Source organism: Peromyscus eremicus, chromosome 4 (genome assembly GCF_949786415.1).
Source record: "Peromyscus eremicus chromosome 4, PerEre_H2_v1, whole genome shotgun sequence".
NCBI classification, from domain to species: Eukaryota; Metazoa; Chordata; class Mammalia; order Rodentia; family Cricetidae; genus Peromyscus; species Peromyscus eremicus.
The window spans coordinates 104,657,985-104,683,275 of record NC_081419.1 but is presented as its reverse complement, the minus strand read 5'-3'; the positions used below and the strand labels follow the sequence as shown (position 1 = coordinate 104,683,275).

At 42.3% G+C, this 25,291-nt stretch overlaps 1 protein-coding gene across 4 annotated transcripts in view; it reads left to right on the top strand.

Annotated features, from left to right (window-relative positions):
• Dnaaf9 (dynein axonemal assembly factor 9) overlaps positions 1–25,291 on the top strand; it is a 137,401-nt gene that overhangs the window by 32,893 nt on the left and 79,217 nt on the right. For 3 of the 4 annotated variants that reach the window (XM_059261443.1, XM_059261440.1, XM_059261442.1), the window contains exons 8-14: positions 3,010–3,108; positions 5,555–5,610; positions 7,003–7,138; positions 11,613–11,694; positions 12,754–12,790; positions 23,917–24,004; positions 25,130–25,206. In XM_059261443.1, the coding sequence (XP_059117426.1) occupies positions 3,010–3,108; positions 5,555–5,610; positions 7,003–7,138; positions 11,613–11,694; positions 12,754–12,790; positions 23,917–24,004; positions 25,130–25,206 (575 nt within the window). The remainder of the gene's footprint in view (positions 1–3,009; positions 3,109–5,554; positions 5,611–7,002; positions 7,139–11,612; positions 11,695–12,753; positions 12,791–23,916; positions 24,005–25,129; positions 25,207–25,291) is intronic. The other variant, XM_059261441.1, reaches the window with a different exon arrangement.

The following is a 25,291-nucleotide window of genomic DNA, read 5'->3' as shown; positions in this document are numbered from 1 at the left end:
TATCTTTGTCCTTTTCGCCTATGTATTGAAAAAGATAGCCAGCATGACAGCCTGTAATATTGGCACTTGGGAGGCAGGGACAGGTGGATCTCTGAGTTTGAGGCCAGCTGGTCTCAGAGTGAGTTCCAGACAATCTCATGTCCTAGAGATCCTTTCCCCAGAATGTTCAGTACTGAGACATAGCCCCTCCCCTCCTTGTCAAACACAAACCAAAAAGCAGTAAATGCTTTGGCAGCCATAAACAGATAAAAAGTAAGATTTGGGCTGGTTTGGATTTCTTCATTGCAAAAACTAAAAACAACAAAAGAAAAAAAAAAAACCCTAAAAGAACAGTAAAGCAAGCTGGGCATGTTTGCACATGTGTTTAATCCCAGCACTTGGGAGGCAGAGGCAGACAGATCTCTGTGAGTTCAAGGCCAGCCTTGTCTACAGAACAAGTTCTAGGACAGCCAAGGCTACAAAGAAAAACCCTGTCTCTAAGGGGGGGGGGCAGCGAGGGGGGAAAAAGGGGGAGAGAGAGAGACAGAAGGAGGGGGGAGGAAAAAGTACAAAAAAAGTACAATTTTCAAAATATGGGCAATGGGGGGATGGTTCAGTTGTTAAGAGCACTTGATATCCTTAAAGAGGACGTGGGTTCAAATCAACTCCCATCATCTACATGACAGCTCGAAACTGTCAGTAGCTCTAGTTCCAGGGGATATGACACCTTCTTCTGGCCTCTGCAGGTACAAGGCAGGCGGCCAGTGCATTTAATTACATGTAGATAAAACCCCTCATACACATAAAATTAAAATATATATAGGCAATGGAGCTGGGTATGTGACAGACACATACCTGTAATCCCACACTTGGAGAGAAGGGCAGGATGGTCTTTGGAAATTCAAGTCCAGCCTGGTCTAGATAGTGAGATTCCAGTTAGCTGGGACCACGTAATTGAGATCACACTGGGACCACATAGCTGGGACCACACAGCTGGGACCCTGTCTCCAAAAACAAAACAGAATAAGTGAAATAATTGACACAAGGAAATTAACAGCTGTGCATAGTGGTACATACCTCTAATCCTAGCATGTAGGAGGCTGGGGCAGGAGGATCAATGATTTAAGGTAATCCAAGATCCTATCTCGAAAAAAACAAAAGAAATTAATAATTATCGAAGTTATTGCCTCACTTCAGTGTAAATGTATCTTGATAAGGGGAATAATTTTCTCTAAAAACATTTTCTCCAGTTAAAGTAGACCACAGACATATTGGAAATCTAAAATAAACAATTGAAAAAGATATAGGAAATAGCAGAAGCATATCGTTTTCTAGGTGAATTCTTTTGCATTTTAGATTTTTGTTTTTTTTTGTTTTTTGTTTTTTTTTTTGTTTTTTTTTTTTTTTGGTTTTTCGAGACAGAGTTTCTCTGTGTAGCTTTGCGCCTTTCCTGGGACTCACTTGGTAGTCCAGGTTGGCCTCGAACTCACAGAGATCCGCCTGGCTCTGCCTCCCGAGTGCTGGGATTAAAGGCGTGCGCCACCACCGCAGGTCATATTTTATAAGCGAATTATACTAAAATGGTACAGTACAGTTCGAGAGCTAGTTAAAGGTCCGTCTTACCCTTAAAATATTTGAATTTAGTAGGAAATTCATTTTAATGTAAGAGCATGAGAAGAAACAGCTAGGAAGTCTGTAGATGAGGTGATCCAGGACTGGCCTTGGGTGGCGCCCATGTTGTTTTGTCTTTGGGTAGTGGCTCACACGTCCTTTTAACTCTGTAGCCATACCCTTGGCATTTCCTCGTCAGTTACTGTACGATGTTCCATGTCTGTATTTTGCAAATTCCTGACCTAGATATAGAATTGATCTTTTCTCCAACTGCTGGCTACTTTGAATGGGAAACCGTATTTCAGCAGCACACTGAATGTTAGGGATGCTCACTGTGACTGGTGTGGTCCAATTCTAGGCCTCTTTAGGCAGAGCTTCCTTCGTTGTGTGGGTGTGAATGTATGCAATACATAGGATTTGAAGGCTGGACAGATGGCTAAGTGTTTAAGGCTTACTCTTCTTACAGAGGGCCCAGGTAGGTACCCAGCACCCGCTTGGCTCACAACCATCTGTAACTCCAGTTCGAGGGGAGCTGAGGACCTCTTCTGACCTCTGTGGGCACCAGGCACACACATGATGCATATACATACATGGAAGCAAAACATTCATTCACAAAAATAAAAATAAATAAGTCTTTAAGAAATATAAAAAGAATGTGGATATGGAAAAATGTATTTTTAGGCAGTTTTGTCATTGTGTAAGCATTATAGAGTATGATAACATAAACCTAAATGATAAAGCCCCTTATATAGTATATGCTATCATATATTTGGTATGTCATTAACCAAAATATCTAGTGAGGAATGTTGGCATATGCCTCTAATACCAGTACACAAGAGGCTGAGGCAGGAGGATAATGAGCTTGAGGTCAGCCTGGGCTACATACTAAGATGCTATCTCAAAACAAATTCCAATCCTCCCCCAAAATTCCACATTGTGATTATTGAGAATTTTATAAATATATGTATGTGCATCTTATACATGTGTACAGACATAGCTTAGGTGGATGAATAGAAAGATAGATCGCAGTAAGCAAGGAATTCTAGTGAAGGCTAGGCATCTTTAATCCCAGCACTTGGGAGGAAGAGGCAGGCCAATTTGGTCTACATAGAGAGCTCCAGGCCAGCCAGTAAACCACTGTCTAAAACAATAAAAAATTAAAATAGAGAACATTTTTATCAACCCAGAAAGTTATCTGTGTCCATGTGCAGTCAATGTCTATCCTCAATCCCCAGATAACTACTGCTGACCCACTTTGTCTGCATAGATAGTCTCTTCCTGGACATTTTCTTTTCAATGATAATAAATAACCACATAGAACAGCCTGGTATTTCAGATAAGTTCATGATTCCTGTTCCCTAATGGACTTCTTATATGACACTCTGGGGTTTTTTTGTTTGTTTGTTTCTTTTTAAATAGGACTTGGTGGTGTTTGAGCATCAGTGGACAAGCTTCTTTGCTAATTTTGACACAGAAATCCCTTTCCTGCTGGAACTTTCAGAATCTCAGGCGGGTGAGGTATGTAAGTGAAAATCATAAAGTAAAAGAAAAATTGGTTAATTTATTATTGTTGTTGTTGTGGTTGTTTTATTATTGAGACAGGGTCTCACTATGTGGCCCTGGCTGTCCTGCAATTTAACAAATATCCACCCACCTCTTCCCTCCCAAGTTCTAGGGTAAAAGGCATGAACCACCATGCCTGGCTTATTAAATTTTTTTCAGGATATACCACTGTAGAGGTTTGTTTTGGTTATCATCTCTATAAATGATATGTCATAAAAGAAATACCCTCCCTTGCCTGTTAAAAAAAAGTTTTGGAGCTGGGAGTGTAGTTCAGAGGTAGATTATTTGCACAGTATGTTCAAGGCCCTGGTTTCAATCCCCTACGCCCCCAAATATTTTTTTTTCTTGTGACAGCTTCTCTATTAGAAGGATATTCACCTTTCAGTGTGATGGTGTCCCCGACCAGTAGTTATGTTGAGTGCTAGTTAGTAATTCTGTACCTCTGAATACCAGCTAAGCCTCTTGGTAATCATGAGTGCCATGCTATCTTTCCAAGCCTGCATTGGTAGTGAGTAACTACCTGGTTCAAGTTAAGGCACAGCTCATGACTAAAGTGAACTGTCTATTTGGAAAACCAGGGAACAGTCACAAACACTGTTCAACAGAAAGAAATCAGAAGAGCTGTCTTGAGCTTGCTTTTGAGCCTAGCTTGGGCTTAAACTGTCACTGCTCCATTCTTCAGTGAACCACAGTAGCCCAGAACAAGCCCCCCTGCCTGAACATCAGGAGTTGATCTGATATTACACACACACACACACACACACACACACACACACACTCACACACACTCACTCATACACACTCACTCACTCATACATACTCACTATAATGTTATACACTGCTGCTATTTTTCTTGAAGACCTTAATAATTGGGAAAAAAATCTTACCTATTTGTTTTCACTTTTCTCTGGTGCTCTGCATTCCTCTGTGTGGATCCAATTTTCTGTCTTCCTCTAAGAGTGTCCTTTAACTTTTTCTGTAATTAAGTCTTATGATGATGAATCCTTTCAACTTCAATAGCTAAAGGGGAACAGAATAGGGAAACAGAATTTTTCCCCATTGTTTTTTGTTTGGAGATAGGATCTCACTATATAGTCAAGGCTGGCCTTGAACTCACTGGCTTGCTGCTTCAACCTTGCAAGTGCTAGGATACTAGATAATGTCTTAGTTATCATACTATTGCCATGAGAAAACACCTTGACCAAGGCAACTTACAGAAGAAAGTTTTTGGGGCTTAACAGTTCTAGAGGGTGGGTCCATGACCACCACAGGTGGGAGCATGGTAGCAGGCAGAGCGCAGCAGCAGCAGCAGCAGCAGCAGCAGCAGCAGCAGCGCGAACTCGCATCTGATCCACAGGCAAGAGGCAGAGAGACACTGGGAATGGTGTGGGGTTTTGAAACCTCCAAGCCCACCCCAGTGACACACCTCCTAATTCTTCCTAAGTACTTATACTAACTGGGGACCAAGTATTCAAATATATGAGTCTATGGACGCCATTCTTATTCACACCACCATAGATAAGTACCACCACTCCCAGCTTCAACTTCATTTCTGAAAGTTATTTTTTGCCATGTATAGATTCTAGGTTAATATTTTTTTTCCCCTTTCAGTGTGTGAATGATGTTGCTCCATTACCTGCTCATTCACATTGTTTCTGATGATTAGGTTTTTTGTCTCAATCTTTGTTCCTGTGGATATAGGTCTTTTCTCCTCTGGCAACATGTAAGATTTCTCTCTCTCTCTTTTTTTGAAATTATAATTTAAGCGGGGGTGGTGGTGGTGCATGCCTTTAATCCCAGCACTCAGGAGGCAGAGCCAAGTGGATCTCTGAGTTTGAGGCCAACCTGGTCTACAGAGTGAGATCCAGGACAGGCACCAAAACTACACAGAGAAACCCTGTCTTGAAAAACCAAAAAAAAAAAAAAAAAAAAAATTAGTTCTTTTGTTTCCTAGGAAAAGTTTATCATTATACTTCTATGTTCTTTAATCCCTGATTACTGATTTAAATTAGCTGTTATATTTGTGTTTAAAGTTTTTGAAACACAGGGACTTTAACAGAAGAGAAGAGGCTAGGTAAGATTAGTGGTTTAACTGTAGATGCTGATTGGTCAGGGTTCCTTTCTGTAATTAAACACTATGTATTTGAATGGTTTTGCTTGTTTTCTTTGCCTTTTGCAGTCTTTTTCTATTTTCTTCACTATGTTTTGTTTTATTGCTATATCCCAAATAATGATTTTATCTACCACATTATCTTTCTGTGTTCTTATACTCTGTACACATTTGTCTTTCTGTTACATACTACTCATTCTCCTGGCATGTGAATGCACATGTACACATATGTGGGAAGTTTTGGTGTTTTCAAAGCTGTTGTCTTACATCAGATGTTGGCTTCTTTTTTAGCCGTTCAGAAGCTACTTCAGTCATGGAATGATCTCCAGCCACATTACTGAAAACAGGTACGTTTCCTGGAAAGGAAGTGCAGATGATACAGAGTTGAAAACGGGGGTGCTGAATATGGGGGGTATCTAAGTTCAGAGTGTGAGCTGACTCTAGTTACAGCGTAAGAAATTCTTAATTGTGATTCATTTGTCTTGGTGCTTTGTGCTTTTGTATTTGCTTTATTTTTCTGTAATCATTCATTAAAATGGCTTTTAAAAATGTAATCTTCAATCTAAAAGAAAGGAATTTTTATTCCATCCCTAGCTCAGGAAAGCAAAATGAAACAGTATTCAGCTGCAGGCAGGGAGCAGCATTTTTTTTTTTTTACTTTTTTCTTTCTTTCTTTCTTTCTTTATTTAATTTAAATTTTTTTCATTTTTATTTATTTATTTTTCTATTATCAGCTTGATACAGTACAAATTCTTATCCTAATAGTGAACTGTTTCACTGAGGCTTGCTCAGTGATTGAGTAAAACCAAAACTTATTATAAGCCACAGTCATCCTAGGGTCCCCCCTGCTAGGTTGCCTCCCTGGATCTGTGGGTAAGCAGCATTATTTTGAGGGGGGTAAGATGAATTAAGCTCAGCACCCGGCACCTTGCGAAGGCTGGGGTGGTGCGGGTTTCTGGGCATTTCCTTCTGCACCTTTGTCATGTCAGCAGTTTTCTCTGGTGGGTAGAGGAGACAGATAGATCCTCAGTCTTCCCCTAAGTCCAGTCCCGTCTCACAGACAAACCAAACCATTTCTGTTTAAAGTGTAACTTAGCTTGAATTAAGTTCCAGAAGAAAAAGGAGTCATATGCATTTGCTTTTCTAAATGCTACATGGGAAATTCCCTTGGTGCTCTTGGGAAAGCTCCCTGACTAAACTGTCTGAAGGGATTGGCTAGAACACCTTCAGAATGAGGAGGAAGTGGGAGTCTCGTCAGAGGTGAGGGAAGACGAGGGGACTGGCAGTAGGCACATGGGGAGGTGGTGTGATAGGGTATCATCATAGCAACCTTCTCCTCCTCCTCTTCCTGCACTCCTAAAAGGTACTCAGGAGCTGGTAGCTGCTCTGTTGTCTATTGGAGCTGAGTAGTCCAACCACTATGACTCCTTATAAGCTGTGTTTCTGTTACAGTTTTACCTTATAGAAAATCGGGGGCGCTGCCGTTGTTTGATAGCTGACTCTCGGAGCTGGTCCCTCAAACAGGAGGTCTAGTAGGAAGGCATAAACTTAGCAGGAGTGTAGTTCTCTCCTGAGGGCCACTAGGAAGAGCCAGAGACATCTGACACCCCTTCCAGGCCAGCCGGGGACATTAAGTAGAAGCCTTTGCCCGTCCGTCCTGTGGTCACAGCACTCAGGAAAGCCTGCGATCCTCTTGTGGGAGGGACCTTGTCTGATTACACTGTGGCTTGCTGCTCCAGCCCTCACCGACAGCCGTTTGTTCTCTTTGGTAACCACTCGACACGAGACAACCTGAGCGCTGGCAGCTTTAACTTCCCTTCTGAGGGCCACCTGGTGCGCAACACTGGTCCTGCGGGGAGCTTTGCCAAGCACATGGTGAGTGGCCAGACTGTCTGCTACTTGATTAACTTTACTATCTAATAACAAGGAAGAGCTCCTGGCCAAAAGGAACCTTTTTCAGTTGTTATGTTGACTTAATCCTGAATTTGAAGTTGTTTTTACAGTGAAAAGAAGAAATTAATAACTCACAAAATATATCTTAATAAGTAGTGGGTGTGAATTTGAAAACATCTGTTTATTTGTGTGTGTGTGTGTGTGTGTGTGTGTGTGTGTGTGTGTGTGTGTGTGATTTGCAGAGGGGAGAGGGTCACATGTATCACAACACGCGTGTGGAAGCCAGAGGACAGATTTTATGGAGCCAGTTCTTTCCTTCTGTCGTCACATGGGTTCCAGGGCTTGAACTCGGGTCATTAGGCTTTTATCTGCTGAGCCCACCCAACCAACCTCTGATTGTTCTGTATTACATGATGGTGTATTGTTTGCTACATTCTTTAAAAAGAAGCTACTGGGTGGTGGCGGCACATGCCTTTAATCCCAGTACTTGGGAGGCAGAAGCAGGTAGATCTTTGTGAGTTCGAGGCCAGCCTGGTCTACAATGCAAATTCTAGGACATCCAGAACAGCCTGAACTGAGAAATCCTGTCTCAAAAAAAAAAAAAAAAAAAAGTGTCAGGGGCCAAAGAGATGGCTCAGTGTTTAGATCACCAAAGCCTACATAAAAGCCTGACATGGTGGTCAACTATGTGTGCTCCCAGCATGCCCCTGTCAGAAGGTGGGAGGCAGGAACAGGAGACTCCAGAAGCTTGAGGGTTAGCAAACTAGCCTGTGTATGCAGCAGCCTGTTTCAAACAAGATGGAAATGTGTTTGATGCTAGACTAGACATACCAAGGAACTCATTCTTGACCTTGAAGATAGATCATTTTCCAGGCTGATGAGATGGCTCAATGCCAGGGGTGGGATGGGAGGCTAGGCAACCTGAGTTCAATCCTTGGAACCCATAGGATAGAAAGAGAGAACTGATTCCCCACACAATGTCCTGGCATGTGTACACACACATGCACACACTTGCACACACAAACACAGAAAATAAATGTGATTAAAATAATAAAGGCTTGGGGCCTGGAGAGATGGCTCAGAGGTTAAAAGCACTGACTGCTCTTCCAGAAGTCCTGAGTTCAGTTCTCAGGAACCACATGGTGGCTCATAACCATCTATAATGAGCTCTGCATACATGCAAGCAGAACCCTGTATACATAATAAATAAATAAATCTTTTTTTAAAAGCCTCTAAAGTTAAAATGTAAAGAGAAAAAACAATGAGCAAATAGCAGGTCTATTCTAACTCTAATCCGCTTCTGTGCCACCTGTGGGTGATTTAAAAATTAACAAGTGTTACATAAAATGTGCAGACTCACAACAAAAGCGGTTTCATGTTCAATAACAAAATTCTGTTGTCATTGCAGAAAAATGCCTTGTGGGGCTGGAGAGATGGCTTTTTAGTTAAGAGTACTGGCTGTTCTCCAGAGGACCCAGGTTCAGTTTCTAGCAGGTGGCTCCCAACTGTCTATAACTCTGGTTCTTGGGGATCCGATGCCCACAGGTGGCCTCCGTGGGCACTGAATGCACAAGTGGTGCACAGACACACCTGCAAGCAGAGCATCCATGCCCATGAAGAGAGTAAAGAAAAGTGTCGGTGTCTGCTGTGGCTTCCTTAGACTAAAACGGAAAGAGGGAATACTTGTAAACACTTAGCTGTTTTCTGTAGTGTCCTAATTTCCATTCTTTTATCATTGATTTATTTGTTTGTTTTTGGTTTGTCATTTGAGACAAGGTCTCATGCAGCCTAGACTGACCTTGAACTCAATATGTGGCTGAAGATGACCCTGAACCCTCCCAAGATCATAGACACAGACCACCACACCAGCATTCCTTTATGATTTTTACTTGTTTGTTTACATTTTTATTTATTTATTTTAGTATGTGTGTACATTCATGGGAATAGGTTCTGTACTTCCACCATGTGGGTCCAGTGCATCTAACAGTGTAAGTTGTCAGGCTTACAAACAGGCACTTTACCTGCTGAGATAATCTTCCTAGCCCTCCTTTAGTTTTGTTTTTTTTTAATTTGTTCTTTTAGATCTATTTTATTTTGTGTATATGAATGTTTTTCCTGCGTGTGTACCATCTATGACTGGTGCCTGCAGAGATGCTCGTGAGCCACTGTGTGTATGTTCTGGAAACCAAAGCTGTCTCTTCTGGAAGAACAAATGCCGTAACTGGGCCATCTCTGCAGCCCCATCTTTGTTTTTATTTTTATTTTTTTTTGGTTTTTTCGAGACAGGGTTTCTTTGTGTAGCTTTGCGCCTGTCCTGGAACTTACTCTGTAGCCCAGGCTGGCCTCGAACTCACAGAGATCCGCCTGCCTCTGCCTCCCGAGTGCTGGGATTAAAGGCGTGCGCCACCACACCCGGCCCATCTTTGTTTTTAAAGACAGCATTTTTGTATTTTGTGTTTGATACCTTAGGAACACTTGATGAATATAAATTTCTCTCTCTCTCTTTTTTTTTTTTTTCATTTGTATGGATGTTTTGCATGCATGTGTATCTGTGTACCATTTCCCTACCTGGTGCCTACAGAGGCCAGGCCAGATGAGGGCATCAGATCCCCTGCAACTGGAGTTACAGATGGTTGTGAGCTGTCTATATGGGTGCTGAGAATTGAACCCCTGTCTTCTGAAATAGCAGCCAATGCTCTTAACCACTGAGCCATCTCTCCAGCCCCAAACATGCAGAGATGAAGTTCAAAGGAAGTTGGGAATTTGTATCTGTCCCCTTATGTCCCTGTGTCATGTGGGCCATGTGAATTCTCTGGGTTGAATGATAATGACAGCTCAGACCCAAATATATTGCCTGCTTTTTCCTCATGAGGTGTAAATTCATTAATATCCTGGGCTGACTACCCAACAGCAACCTCACAGTGTAGCCAAAGTGGAGGAAACAACAGTGAACACGGAGGGTTAATGATAGGGCTTAGCAGCTCAAGTCGACTGCTGCCCAGCCTGGCGATCCAAGTTCGATCCCTATATTCTATTTTCCTTTCTGTTGTGATAAAACACTGAGCAGTGGGCTGAATAGATGGCTCAGTGGTTAAGAGCACTGGCTGCTCTTCCAGAGGACCTGAGTTGGATTCCCAGCACCCACATGGAGACATAAAGACACTGCCTGTAATTGTAGTTCCAGGAGTTCCTAGGCCTCTGGCTTCTGGCTTCCTAAGGTACTGCACTCATGCATACATACTCCCACATATATAAGATACACATGCACAATTAGTAAATAATAAAAGTAAATCTTTATTTAAAAAACAAAAAACACTGACCAAGCCTTTAATCCCAGCACTTGGGAGGCAGAGGCAGGCAGTCAAGGTCAGCCTGATCTATAGAGCAAGTTCCAGGACAGGCAGGGCTACACAGAGAAACCCTGTCTCAAAAACAAACAAAAACACTGACCAAAGCAATTTAGAGAGGGAAAGGATTTATTTGACTTATATTTTGAGATCACAGTACATCATTAAGTGAAGCTGGGACAGGAACTCAAGCCGGAAGTTGAAGTGGAGACTCTGGAGAGCACTGCTTGCTGATCTCCTCACATGCTTAGCTAGCTTTCTTATACAGCCTGAGACCACAGTGGGATGGACTCTCTTCTGTCTACTAGTGGTTCCCCCACAGACATGCCCCACAGGCCATTCTAATCTGTGCAAGTCCCTCAATTTAGACTCTCTGCCAAGGTGACTTTAGGCTGTGTCAGACTGACAGTTAAAGCTAACCAGGACACCCCTGAATTCATGTGGTAAAAGAAGAAAACCAACCTCAAAAATTGTTTTCTGAATTTCACTATAGTATACCTGTATGCACCTCTTGCACAAATAAATAAATATAAATAAAATCAAAATTAAAATGAATACATAATACTGTTGTTTAAATCAAATTAGGTGTCTTTGTCTTCAAAAATTAAATCAGTTTCAGTTAAATAAATTTTATTCCATTAACTATTTGTTTTTTGTTTCTCCAGCATCACATGTCTAAGTTTCCTTTTTGGGGGAGGGGGAGTTGCGGGGAGGGGAGTCAAGACAGGGTTTCTCTGTGTTGTTTTGGAGCCTGTCCTGGATCTTGCTCTGTAGACCAGGCTGGCCTCGAACTCACAGAGATCCGCCTGGCTCTGCCTCCCGAGTGCTGGGATTAAAGGTGTGCGCCAACACTGCCCGGCCAAGTTTGCTTCTTTTTAAAAGTTGGATTATTGTGTGTGTGTTCATGAAGTGGGACAGGGACGTGCATGTGCCTTGGCACCTGAGTGGAGGCCAGAGGACAACCTTGTGTAGTCTGTTCTCTCTTTTCATCTCTGCATGGGTCTGGGGAAGGAAGTCACATGGCTGGGCTTGTGAGATGAGTGTGGTTACTCACTGAGCCAACTCAGCAGCTCCTAATACATTCATCTTCCTTTCCCTCTGATACTCAGGTCGCTCAGTGTGTCTCACCAAAGGGACCTCTGGCGTGTTCAAGGACGTACTTTTTTGGCGCTACTCATGTTCCTTACTTGGGTAAGTTCCCGTAAATACCTAATGGTTCCTCCTATGAAGGAGAAGTTAACACACAATTTACTATTTTATGCAAAATACATCTTGTGGGCCTTGACCCCCTCCCTGATTGCAACTTGAGAATTGATGCGTCTCACTCATTCCTCACAGAATGCGTTTTAGGAGAGAAACCATTGGTTCATCCTATAGTTTGAGGTCTAGCCATGTGTGCCCTGCGCTCAGTGTCAGAAGAAAGGCCAAGATTACTGAGGCTTAGTTGAAGATAGCAGGGGATGTGGGCGACTTTGGATAACATGGCTGAAGTCTGCCTAATTGCTTTTGTGAGAAGAGGGAGAATTGGCCGTGGTAGGACACCCCATAGCTGAGGACCTGCGGCCATGTCCTTCAGGAAGGCTGGCTGAGCACAAGGACCTTGCTTGCTAGGGTACTCTGAAGCTTCAGGTATCCAAAGAGGCATGGGGAAAACTTTTGAATTGAGTGTGGTTCCCAGCATTGCTTCCCAAAGGTCAGTACATCAGAAGCCATTAATACAGAAATCAGGAAACTAGCAAGAAAAATTACTTAGGGTAGGTTAGGAAATACAGGGGAGGGGAAGCAGAACCTCAGAGTTAATTTTTTCTAAGATTCCAAACATCCCAAAGCCTAAGATTCTGTGGAATGAGTTGAAAAATGGTCAGGGAGTAAAAGTTCAAGAAAATACTGGGCAACGCCACCATGGCCCACTGTTGTCTGTGCAGATGTTGTGTTTAACTTAAATACTGGGAAACGCCACCATGGCCCACTGTTGTCTGTGCAGATGTTGTGTTTAACTTAAATACTGGGCAACGCCACCATGGCCCACTGTTGTCTGTGCAGATGTTGTGTTTAACTTAAATACTGGGAAACGCCACCATGGCCCACTGTTGTCTGTGCAGATGTTGTGTTTAACTTAAATACTGGGAAATGCCACCATGGCCCACTGTTGTCTGTGCAGATGTTGTGTTTAACTTAAATACTGGGAAACGCCCTGACCCACTGTGCAGATGCTGTATTTAACTTCAAAGGAAACATTTCCCTTTCCAGGTGACGGCGACAAGCTGCCCAGGACAACTGAACAAATGTAAGTCCTGTGCTAGTTTTATTTCTCCTCTGGAAAATGAGTTTCTCTCTGTGGCTCTCCTGCTTCCCCTTGAGGTGAGCAGTGATTAGGATGCCTGCTAGTGAGGAGACATTGCTGTGCGTTTTCCAGTCAGGCCCCAGAACCTCTCAGCTGGAACCTAGGCCAGAGGACTTTGCCAGCTTTGCCATCTGCTCCTCCCTCTGGACCTCCTCCCAGACTTCCTGTGTGTGCGGCCATACATTTGTGTGAGAGAACTTCCTTTCATACGTTTCATACACAGTAAAACATGTTTAATTGAGGTTTTTCCCAAAACAAAACACTCTGCAGTTCCTTGGGAAAATCTGTTATCTCATCTGGTCTGAAGAGTGTTTCCTCTGGACTTGACATTCAGGCTTGTAGAACAAAGCTGTGTTCTAAATATCATCTGTGTAACTTTCGAGAGGCCCTACTTAGTATTGACTTCCCTCCCTTTACATAAAGGAGGAACAAAGGTATCCTCTTCACCCGAGTGCCCACCATAACTGTGAGTTCTAAACCACTTCTTTCAAAGGCCAGCAGGGATTGGCCACAAATAGTTGTCTATAGATCACTGCTGTGGTGGACCAGCCCCCACACTTATTTACCCCAGGAACTCTTGAGGAATGAAGGATAAGAGACTTAGTTAGAAATAGAGAGGAGAGAAACAGAGAGAAAACACAGGATAGACTCAAGTGGGCCTGGATCCTTATCCACCAGCCCAGAACTTTATTCCAAAGGTCTATTTATAACAATACCAAGGGGTGGAGCAAAAGACCTCCACCTTGCTAGTTACAGTTACCTGGTACCCAGGCCCGTGGTCCAGTCAACCTCTTATGCAGTCCTGCTGGGTACAGCCACTAGGAAACCTAGTGGGCTCCAACACAATGCACAATGAACTAGGTTTCTGTGTATGAGGGTAATCTGGCTGCAGCATTCCTGTTGAATATCAGAGTTGCTTTGGGTGTTTTTTGGTGGTTTTTTTTGCTTTGTTTTTTGTTTTTTGTTTTTTCGAGACAGGGTTTCTCTTTGTAGCTTTGCACCTTCCTGGAACGCACTCTGTAGCCCAGGCTGGCCTCGAAGACACAGAGATCCTCCTGCCTCTTCAGGGTTGCTTTGGTTAATCTGCCTGGTTAGACAGTGCCATCCCCTTCCTATAAAGGCTTTGTACTCTACAAAATGAAGACTTCCCTCTCCAGTTGGAAGGGAGTGATAATCAGTCCAATCAGTGTTTTATTTATTGACTAATCAGCAACACATTTGCCATACAGAACATCCCACAGCAAACATCTACTCACTTTACCACAAAAGTTCGACTTGGTAAGCTAGTTTGTTTATTGAAATTACTTTTAGAAGCGTGAATGACTCTTAGGCAGCTACAGCTGGGTCACTGGCGGCCCACTCCAGCCTGGATGATAAAGCTCAACAGATTGGAGGTCTCCTCAGCAGCCCTGAGGACACATAACCCTGGAGATGAAGAGGCCTTGTGCACTGGTCAGTTTCAGGGACTTCTGAGACTTAACAAGTTGTTTACTCTGTGAGTCCTCACCAACTTTTCTTTAGAATTTCCTGTCTTGCTGGGCATGGCCTTTAATCCCAGGACTCGGATGCAGAGGCAGGTGGATCTCTGGGTTCAAGGCCAACCTGGTGTAGAGACTGAGCTCCAGGACAGCCAGGGCTACACAGAGAAACTCTGTCTCAAAAAACCAAAAATAAATAAATAAATAAAAAATAAAAAAACAAAAAAATAAAGAGAATAAAATTTAAAAATAGAATTCCCTGAGTTTATGAGCATTCTCTCTAGGATTGACTATTTCATATTGCTATACAACATGGGTGCAGGCTGCACACCCTCCCATATACAAATCAATAAATAAATGTTTTTTAAATAAAAAAAATAAAAGGGCCAGCAATGACTTAACAGGTTAAAAGCACTTTTTGAGCAAGCTGAGTGACCTGAATTCTATTCCCAGAACCCACAAAAATCTGGATGCCATGACTTGCCTCTGTAATTCCAGTTGTCCTGTGTCAAGATAGGAGGCAGAGACAGAGGAAGTGCCTAGAGGCTCATGGGCCAACTAGCAGAGCATACACAGAGCAGCAGGAACAATCAGAAAGACCCTGCCTCAGGAAGGTGAAAGGACATAACTGACTACCAAAAGTTGTCTGTAAGCAGACATTCCCACCCATCCATCAGTTCCTAAATAACCACTCAGAGACTTAATATTACTTATAAATGCTCAGCCGGTAGCTCAGGCTTATTATTATCTCTTACACTTAAATTAACCCATATTTCTTATCTATGCTTTGCCACGAGGTTCATGGCTTGGTACCTTATTTTCTACACGTCTTGCTTCCTCGGTAGCTGGGCTGCTCTACCCCGCCCTTCTCCTTGTATCTCCTTGTATCACCCAGCCTTATTCTGCCTGGCTATAAGCCAAAACAGCTTTATCAACCAATGAGAGCAACATATTCACAGCATACAGAAAGACTATCCCACAACATTTCCCCCTTTCTGTCTAATCAAAAAGGAAGGTTTTCATTTTAACATAGTAAAATTACATATAACAAAACAGTTATTAAGCAAGAATTACAGTTACAATATCTAGTATATTTGTATTTGGCAAAATTAAAGAAAATATTCTATCATCCATCCTGTCTTTGTAAGTCTAAAGTCTCATATCTAATTTACCTTTTATCATAACTCAGAAAATCTGTAATTATAACTATATAGTCTTCAACTCTATTAAAGACCCCCAAAGTATATAATATTACCTGAGTAAACAGGAAGTACATTGCAAGCAACTTCCAAAACTCTACAAATGACAGAGACATCTGACATCTGGACAGTCCCCCAAAGTTCTTCTGTAACATTGGGGCATCTATCTTTAGCCTATAGGCCTAGAGTCTCTGGCAGACTTCAGTGAAGCAGGAAATTTGAAGGACTATATCCCACCTATATTGGCAAAGTTAATCAGTCACTTTTCTCTGTGTGTTACAAAATGTCTGGCAGTTTCTTCTTTGAAGCAGGAACCCTGAAGGAGCATCCCCACTTTCTGTTGGCAAAGTTCAGGGGTCACTTTCCTATGGGTCCTGCATGTCCAGTTTCAAGCAGTTCAAGCTTTGTAGCTGAAGTTTTCCTGTGTCCCACCCACTTCGCAGCCACTCAGACCCAAGTAAACACACAGAGGCTTATATTAATTAAAACTGCTTTGCCATTAGCTCAGGCTAACTACTGACTAGCTCTTACACTTAAACTCAGCCCATTATTGTTAATCTATATATTGCCACATGTTCTGTGGCTTTACCTATGTGTCATTACATGCTGCTCCCTGGACGGCAAGCTGGTGTCTTCCCTGACTCAGCCTTCCTCTTCCCAGAATTCTCCTTGTCTGCTTATCCCGCCTATACTTCCTGCCTGGCTGCTGGCCAATCAGCATTTTATTTATCAACCAATCAGAGCAACATGTATTCACAGCATACAGAAAGACATTCACAGCACAGGCAAGAGCAGTTTCTTGCCGAAATGGCTAGCCTTGCCACATTGACAGCAAACTCATAAGGAGTTTCTGCGATGCCCATCATCCTCTTTGAAGTAATTGGTGCTGCCAGGAGCAGACATTCCTCACTGTTGGGAAAAGTCTTAAGTTCTTAAAACATTTTAAATGCCATATTCTGTAGGTCTTTGAAATGTTTGAAGATTACCTATGTAATTAAAATATATCTTTGTATACCTAGAAAACCTAACTAATATGGCTATAAATTTGACTATTATATATGACTAACTATTAATCTGATTTTTAATTATACATTACATTTTTAAATGAGCTGCATAAATATAATATCTTAAACAAGAGTAGAAATATACATATAGGCACTGGGTAGTGGTGGTGCACACCTTTAATCCCAGCACTTGGGAGGCAGAGGCAGGCAGATCTCTGTGAGTTCAAGGCCAGCCTGGGCTACAGAGTGAGTTCTAGGAAAGGCACAAAGCTACACAGAGAGACCCTGTCTCAAAAAACCAAATTTTATATATATATATACACACACATACACACACAGTATAACAAAATTAACTTTAAATTTGTATCAATAAACTAAAATCCATACCAATGTAAAATTTTTTGAGATTAATAATTGCTTTTTGGATTAAAGTTGTTTCAATAATCTACCCTTCTTTTTTCATCATAATTATCTACCTTTACCCCATCATTTTTATGTCATATCCCCCTTTCTTCTTTAGAAAGAGATTGACTATGACCATTAACAATTTTTAACCAACCTCCTTTAAATGAAAACAAACATTCATAAACAATATTTTGGGAATTTGGGCATAGTTCTCTAGACTACTTCCTGCTGATTGGGGGTGCTGCTAATCTTATGGGAACCCTGAGAAAATTTAAGATAATGGCCAAGTCCTGGGAAGACCAGCTATAACCATTGTTGATAGATATCACCTGTCAAGGTTCAGAAGGTCCCTTGATTAAATCTGGTTTATCTTAACCTGGAATGAATCCACAGCCTCTTGTTTCCTGTGGAAACAAAAGCAAAACCGCTTCTCCAAAGCAGTGCATCTTTTAAACTCCATTTTACAAATATACTTTTTGACTACTGTTTTAGTTAAGGCATTCTTAAAATATCTAGGCTGGTGTATCTCATCAGTCTCTCTGTCGGTCCCATGTCTCTCACCAGCTGTTTGCTTGTTAGCATTCAAAACATTCAGAATCAGCACAACACTACACAGGGTCCAGACTCCCTGTGTGTTTCCATTTCAACATGGCTTATTCTTTTTTATATTACTTTACTTCTCTCTTTAAAGACTACTATTTTTAAACTATTCATTTTTTATGACTGTACCCTTTTTCTTAAGCCTATGCACATTTTTCAAACATACTGTGACCCATTTAGAGGCCTTTTTGTTTGAATCTGTTTCTATTGTGTCTCTTTAACCCTTTGTATGAGCAAAAGCTAAATCTGCCACGCAGGTGCGTGGCTTGGAAACACCTCTGTGTACCACCTCGGGAAACCGCCATGCTATAGCCCAAGCCCTTGTGCCATGAACCAGCCACACTTAGCTCAAGCCCACATGCCACAGCGTCTCTATACTGTGGCCAGCATGAGAGATGCAACTAGTAAGCTGTTCTTGGCTCCACTTAGGTATTCTAGAACCCATTATTTTAAAGCTTTCTGAAGCTTTATGTGGAGTGCAGACAGTTTCCTCCTGCCCACCAGTTCCTGAATAACCACTCAGAGGCTTAATATTACTTATAAATGCTCGGCCAGTAGCTCAGGTTTATTACTAACTAGCTCTTACACTTAAATTAACCCATATTTCTTATCTATGCTTTGCCATGAGGTTCATGGCTTGTTACCTCATTTTCTACACATCTTGCTTCCTGGGCGGCTGGCTGGCTGGCTGGCCTCTGTTCGACCCTGCCTTTATTCTCCCTGACTATAGGCCAAAACAGCTTTATTTATCAACCAATGAGAGCAACACATATTCACAGCATACAGAAAGAACATCCCATAGCAGTTGTCCTCTAAACATGTGCTGTGGCACATGCGTACTCCTCACCCTGTAACACACATATCACACATATACATACAGTGATGATGATGATGATGATGATGATGATGATGATAAATAAACCCCATGAAGCTAAGTTAAAGGAAGAAGGGTTTATTCCTGCTCACAGTTCAAGTGTGCAGTCTGTCATAGCAAAGACTTCATGGCAGGAAGAACATGAAGTAGCTGATCTTATTGCACCCAGTCAGGAAGCAAAGAAGATGGCTTCCTTGTGAGCATAGGTGGTAAAGCCCACATTTAGGTTAGTCATCAGAGGTAACCTAATCTAATCTAATGATAATCTGTTACAGACATGCCCAAAACTTTTCTCCTATGTGAGTCTATTTCCTGTCAAGGTGATAATATTAACTATTACAAGGGTCTTGTATGGCCCAGACTGGTCTGGAATTTGCTGAGGTCTCTCCTGCCTGTGTCTCCTGGGTGTTGGGATTACAAGTGTGAGCCAACCATGCCTAGTTTAGTCTGCCTTTTATTGTGGCGGGGGAGCCAAGTGTGGTGGCTCACATCTGCAATCTCATTACTGAGGAGGATGAAGTAGGTGAATTGCCCCAAGTACAGAGTGAGTCCCTGTCTAGGAAAATATAATACAAAGTATATAATCAATACAGAAAATATGAAAATAGAGAAAGGAAAATAGACTATCCATAATTCTCTCTGGCATTATCTTTAATATCGTAAATGCAGTATATCTTCCTGTGTACCTAAGACAGGTTGTGTTTTTAGGGGCTGAAGAGATAGATAGCTCCGTGGTTAAGAGAGCATACTGCTGTCATGGAGGACCAGCGTTAACTCCCAGCACCCATGTCAGGCTGCTCACTTAAATGAGCCACTAGAGATAGTTATTGACAACTATGCTAATTAAGCCAACTAAAAGTATATGAGTTCTTTTATAAGCTGGCAGTCAAGGATAACTTATGCCTCAGAGTCTGTTGGGGCCAAAGCTCAGGGGTACAGCATTTTCGGTTGGGTTTGTTTTTTGTTTTTTGTGAGGATTTTTTGTATGAGTGCTCTGTCTGCATGTGTGCCTGCCTGCCGTAAGAGGGCATCAGATCCCATATAGATGGCTGTGAGATGCCAAGTGGGTGCTGGGAATTGAACTCAGGTCCTCTGAAAGAGCCTTAACCACTGAGCCTTCTCTCCAGCCCAGGGTACAGCATTTTTAAAAATAAACCCCACAATTACATCAGTGTTTGAGAGGGCTCAGAGCAACATCTTTCTGCAGGCTTAGCAGTATTTTCCAGACCCCACACGACAGTGAGTGCTGACTACACTTACTGTTAGTTTAGTTTATGTTTTAGCCTGCACAAACATCAGCTGTTCTGGTTAGTACTGCTGGACCATGGTCAGGGCCACGGTCAGTCCCAAAAGCGTTGCCAAGGCAGATGTGGATGTGGAGGGGATGGAAGGCTGAGGAATGTCTTGGCAAATAGAGTCAGGACAAGTCATCGCCATTCATCACAACTACCTGTAGCTCTAGATCTAGGAGATCTTGTGCCTTCTTCTGGCCTCTGGAGCACCTACAGACATGATTAAATTTGGCGGAGCAAAAGATTGTGTGTTTAGATTATATGTTATGTTAACCATAATGTATATGTCAGATTTTCCTTTTTTCATACATTTCTTTCACCTTAGTAGCAAGTTGACCCTTTTTTCCATTTTTTTTTATGCCCTCTGTGCTTAGCCACTGCCTAGAATCCTCATTCTGGTTTATTTGATATTTGCCAAAACCAAATTCATTGGTACTGTGAATCCAGGGTTAATATTAAGGGGTACTTAGAGCCATGTCAGATATTCCAGATCACAGTGCTAGTGGGGACCTGGACTTTGTGGGATCCTGGTGAAGGTGACACTAATACTACACGGGCCGTTAAGTGGCTTAGTAGTCAGGTATTGGTTTCTGTATTGAAGGTTTGTCTAAAGTTCTGGGCAGGCTAAGTAAAGCAGAGTAGCTAGTATTAGATGGAAGTGCAGAGGGGAGGGGGTACTTAGCCAGTGTTGAATTGAGTGATATTTGAACCAAGGTAGTGATGGGGGTATCTTTGTATGTCTTGAAGTTTAGTCTTTATATAACTTTACCCCATCCAGTTTGGTAGCACACACCTGTATCTCCATATATTGCATTCAAGGAGGTTCCAGATGGTTCAAATCAGTCCTGGCTACATAACAACTTCAGGGCTGGCTTGGGGCTCATGATCCCTTGCCTCAAAAACAAAACAATAACAACAGAAAACATAAATCATTCTCTCAAGTGTCATGGTGTGTAGAAATCTTTCTAATCTCACCCAGAAGTGGACAAACTCATTGTTAGTGTACCTGCCAAGCCACTTCCTACCACCATACCCTCTGTTCTGGCCTGGCTAACAACCAGGAGGCACTGATATGTGGAGTTGCCATTTCTTTCTCATTTTAATTGTGTGTGTGTGCGTGTGCACGGGCATGAGTTCATTGCTCAAGGAAGCCAGAAGAGTGTGTTGGATCCCTTGGTGGTTGTGAGCTGCCTTACCTGAGTGCTGGGAATCCAATCCAGGTTCTCTACAAGAGCTGTAGGTGTTCTTAACCACTCAGCAATCTCTCTAGCCCAAAATGTGTTGTCTGTGCTAGCCTCAACTGGTGGTCTTCCTGCCTATGTCTCTTTAGCATGTCCTACAGGGTCTTACTCTGTAGCTGTGACTGGCCTGGAACTCACTGTGTAGACCAGGCTGACCTCAAACTCAGAGATTGGCCTGCCTCTGCCTCCTCAGTGCTGGGATTAAAGGCGTGCACTTCCAAGCCTGACTTGTCATTTTGTTATTTGAACTAACTTGTTCCTTTTTCTTCTGCAACTCTGATTTATGACCTGTAAAGTGGAGGTGTGAGACAGGAATTGAAGATGGCAGTGCAGCGTGGCACCAAGATGAGAGTCAAGTTCAGGTTTGCTGGGAGTCTGTGGCCGTAGACGATGTGTTCTGCTTGGAGAGACATTAACTCAGATGTCAAACTCTTCTCCCTTCTACCCATTAGAAGAGTCTCACAGATTTCAATACATGTGTTCTCTGTGAGGTCCTGTTAATTCCTTGTTAGGGTCTGATGGATGAGCCCCTTTTCTCTACAGTTGTCCTAATCGAGAAGAGCCTGGGCATCCTTAACCAGACAAGCTACTTGGGGAGTGGCCTGCCCCTGTTTCTTTTCAACTCACCCTTTACTTTGCTGACCACCTGACATTCCCATCCTGAGTTGATAGTAGCAGCAGACCTTCAGCACGTCTAGTGGGGAGAAGACAGGGAGGAGTGTGGTGGTGTTTCTGGAAAGACCTTATGTCTGTATCAGTCCACAGGAATCTGTGTGTCTGAGGAGTTGTTCTTGCTCACAGTATGGGGGGTGGGGGGACGGGAGTCTATCAATTTTATTGTTTGCTCACAAATAGGGAAAGTTGCTCTTTTCCTGTTGAGCTAACTAGTTTTTTTTATTTTATTTTCCTTTATTTTTAAAGACTTTTTTTTATCATTTTTAATTAGGTGTATTTGTGTGTCTTTGTGAGTATGTGCACATGAGTATAGATGCCCAAGGAGGCCAGAGATGTCAGAGCCCCTTGGAGCTGGAGTTCCCCGTGGTTGTGAGGCATCTAACATGAGTGCTGGAGATCAAGTTCAGGGCTCTGTAGGAGCATTTTGTGCTCTTAATTCCTGAGCTGTCTGTCCAGCCCATTGTTGTTACTGTTCTGTTTGAGAAGATTTAGTTGGGCGTAGTAAAGCTTGCTTGGAATCCCAGCACTTGAGGCGGAGACTGGTGGATCTCTGTGAGTTTAAGGCCAACCTGGTCTATTTAGTGGGTTCCAAACCGCCTAGGGCTACATGGTGAGGTAAGGCACTGTCTTGAAAAAAAAAAAAAATTAAACAAGAGTAGAGTATAGCAAATAAATAATTGACTTTTAAAAAGTTTAAAGTTTCTTTTTTTAAAAAATGAGTTAAAGTGGGGCTTCTTAAACTTTTTCTACTTAACCAACCTTTTTCTATTTAATTTTTTTTATTTTATGTATGTAAGTGTTTTGCCTGAATGTATATGTGTACCTCATATATACCTGGTACTTGTGGAAATAGAAGGAGCCCTCAGCTCCCCTAGAACTGGAATTACAGATGGTTGTGAGACACCATGTAGGTGCTGGGAATCAAGCCCAGGTCCTCGGTCAGAGCAACAAGTGCTCTTAACTGCTGAGCCATCTCTCTAGCCCAACAATCCTTTTTTTTCCCCCAAGAGAAATTTAAGACTCTGGGTATATTAAGTATAAAAAAAGATGTACAGACTATTACGATTCAATCCATGTGAGTCTATTAAATGGGTAACAGAATTTATTAAGATATAAATTGAGGAAATACACTCACAATTACAGAGCAGAGTAGACAGCAGAAGTTGTCCTCTGATCTGACCAGGAGCCAATCCACCTCCTCCATGTGACTCTTCTCCAACCCCTTATCATAGGTCACTTACAATGGCAGGAAGCACCGCTTCCTTTGGGCTGTATAGCCCAAGGTCATTGGCAGAGCAAATACTACTACATATGACACAATAAATAACAAAATAATAACCCAGAAGCTGAACGTTGTAGCACACCTATAATCTCAGCACTTTGGACATGGGGTCAGGAAGATCCCGCAAGTTTGAGGCCAACCTGGTCTGCATTGTGAATTCTACACCAGTCAGGGATATATAGTAAGACCCTGACAAAATGAAAACAAAAACACAGTCTGGAGAGGGAGTTTAGTGGTTAAGAGCACTGGCTGCTCTTCCAGAGGACCCAGGTTCAATTGCCAGCACCTGATGTAAGGAGCTGTGAGTTAAAGTTGAGAGTCTCTTTTGACATGAGTTTAGAATTCCGTTTTTCAGTTAGTTCCATTTTGACACTTTTCTTGGTTTATTTAAAACCATTATTAAAAGTTGATTTCTCACTGGGCAGTGGTGGCGCATGCCTTTAATCCCAGCACTCAGGAGGCAGAGCCAGGGGGATCTCTGTGAGTTCAAGGCCAGCCTGGTCTACAGAGCGAGATCCAGGACAGGGACCAAAACTACACAGAGAAACCCTGTCTCGAAAAAAACGAACAAACAAAAAGTTGATTTCTCGGGAGGCAGGCGTGGTGCTTTATGCCTGTAATACCAGCAGTTTGGAAGGCGAGAAGATAGTTTGAGGCCTGCCTTACATACAAGACCCCATCTTTTTTAAAAGAGCCTTATGGACTACTGTTATGGGCATAGAACTTTACTTAAAGAATATTTTTAAAATTGATTTTATGTGGGTAAGTGTTCTGTCTGCTTCTGTGTTGTGTGCCATGTGTGTGCAGTGCCTTTGAAGTCGAGAAAATGACATCTGATCCCCTGGAACTGTAGTTACAGACACTTGTGAGCTGTTGTGCTGGTGCTGGGAATTGAACCCTGGTCTTCTTGGAAGAGCAGCCAGTGCTCTTAACTACTGAGCCATCTCTTCTGCCCCAGGCATACAGTTTTTTATGAGACTTTGTGATACTCTATTAACCATTATTTTTTGTTTTTAAAGTAGGCTCTTATCCCAGATATATGCTGCTGTTATTGAGGCTGTTTTGGCTGCCATTGCATGTTATGCTAAAACTTGCAGTCTGGCAAAGGTAATTTGAGTACCATATTTCTGTTTTGGAAGTTATTATTTAATGTAAATCACCCTAACCGTTTTGTTCTTTGGATGCCTTGCAGTACTCACTTTTGTGTGAGTTAGGGCCTTGGTAGTTAAGCCCTAGCACTTGAGCTGCTGCTGCCTGTGGCCATGCTGCTGTTATTTTATGAGCCTTTATAAACACCTGTTTGTGTTAAAGAAAAGTCATTGTTTGGTTAATAGACAGGACACTTTGAGAAGTCAAAGAAAAACAAAAGATTATTCCACTGAATTGTAATGAAGCTAGTAAAGCTTATTTTGAGCAATGTAGTTGTTTCTCCTAATTGAGTGTTTAAAACTCAATATGGGCTAGAAAATCTGACTTACCTTTCTTAGGCAATCCTGCATATACTTACTCTCTGACCATTTTCTTCCTTGCTGTTTTGCCGTTAACCTGCCCTGCTGAGTTGGATTCCTAAATCTGACCCAGTAAGATGAGAAGAGACGGCTTGATGCCTTCCAAAGCCAGTAGGACTTTTCCTGAAGGAAGCCAGTTGACAGTACAACGGTTGTGTATGACGTAGATCTCAGAGGGACTGTAGCTGTAGTCACAGCCCCTTGGCATCCCCTTCCTACTGAACTTGAATCCTGGTAATGATGTGGGTTTCCTCAGCTCTTTTAGCTGCTGCATAGTAGAAAGCCTCTGCAGATCCATGAGATGTCCTTCAATATACATTCTCACATCGTTTTTTCCCCCTAACTGATCATCTATAGCTTGCGTTATTTGAATGTTTTTAATGACTAGCAGAAACTGAGGGCGTTGGTCCCTCCCCAGAGCCAGGGAGAAGGGACGAGACAGCACGTTGCCAGTGCTCGAATAGCAAGCACTCCAGCTGCCTAACTGGCTGCTTCCATCTCTCCAGCAGATCAGATGCCAGTGCGCCCTGCCTAAGCACAGTTTCCTGTGAGTCCAGCAGGCACCTGTCCCCATAACTGATGCTTTCACTTTAATCTTTTGAGGTATACAAAGTAGTCACATAGAAGGGAAGGGCACTGGCCACCTTTGAGAAGGGCCTTTCCTGTCAGTGATAGAGATACTTTGGCTGCTTGAAAGCTAATTGTTTTATTGCTGCTTTTACAGGCCAAGGAGGTAGCAGAGCATACTCTGGAATCTGAGCTAGTATTCACTGAATTGGTTTCATTCAAAGCAGATCTACGGTAAGCTATAGCTGATAATTTTTATGTACTTTTTTATGAGAATTAAGAAAAAAATTAAAGACCCCCTTGTCCCTCATAATTTATA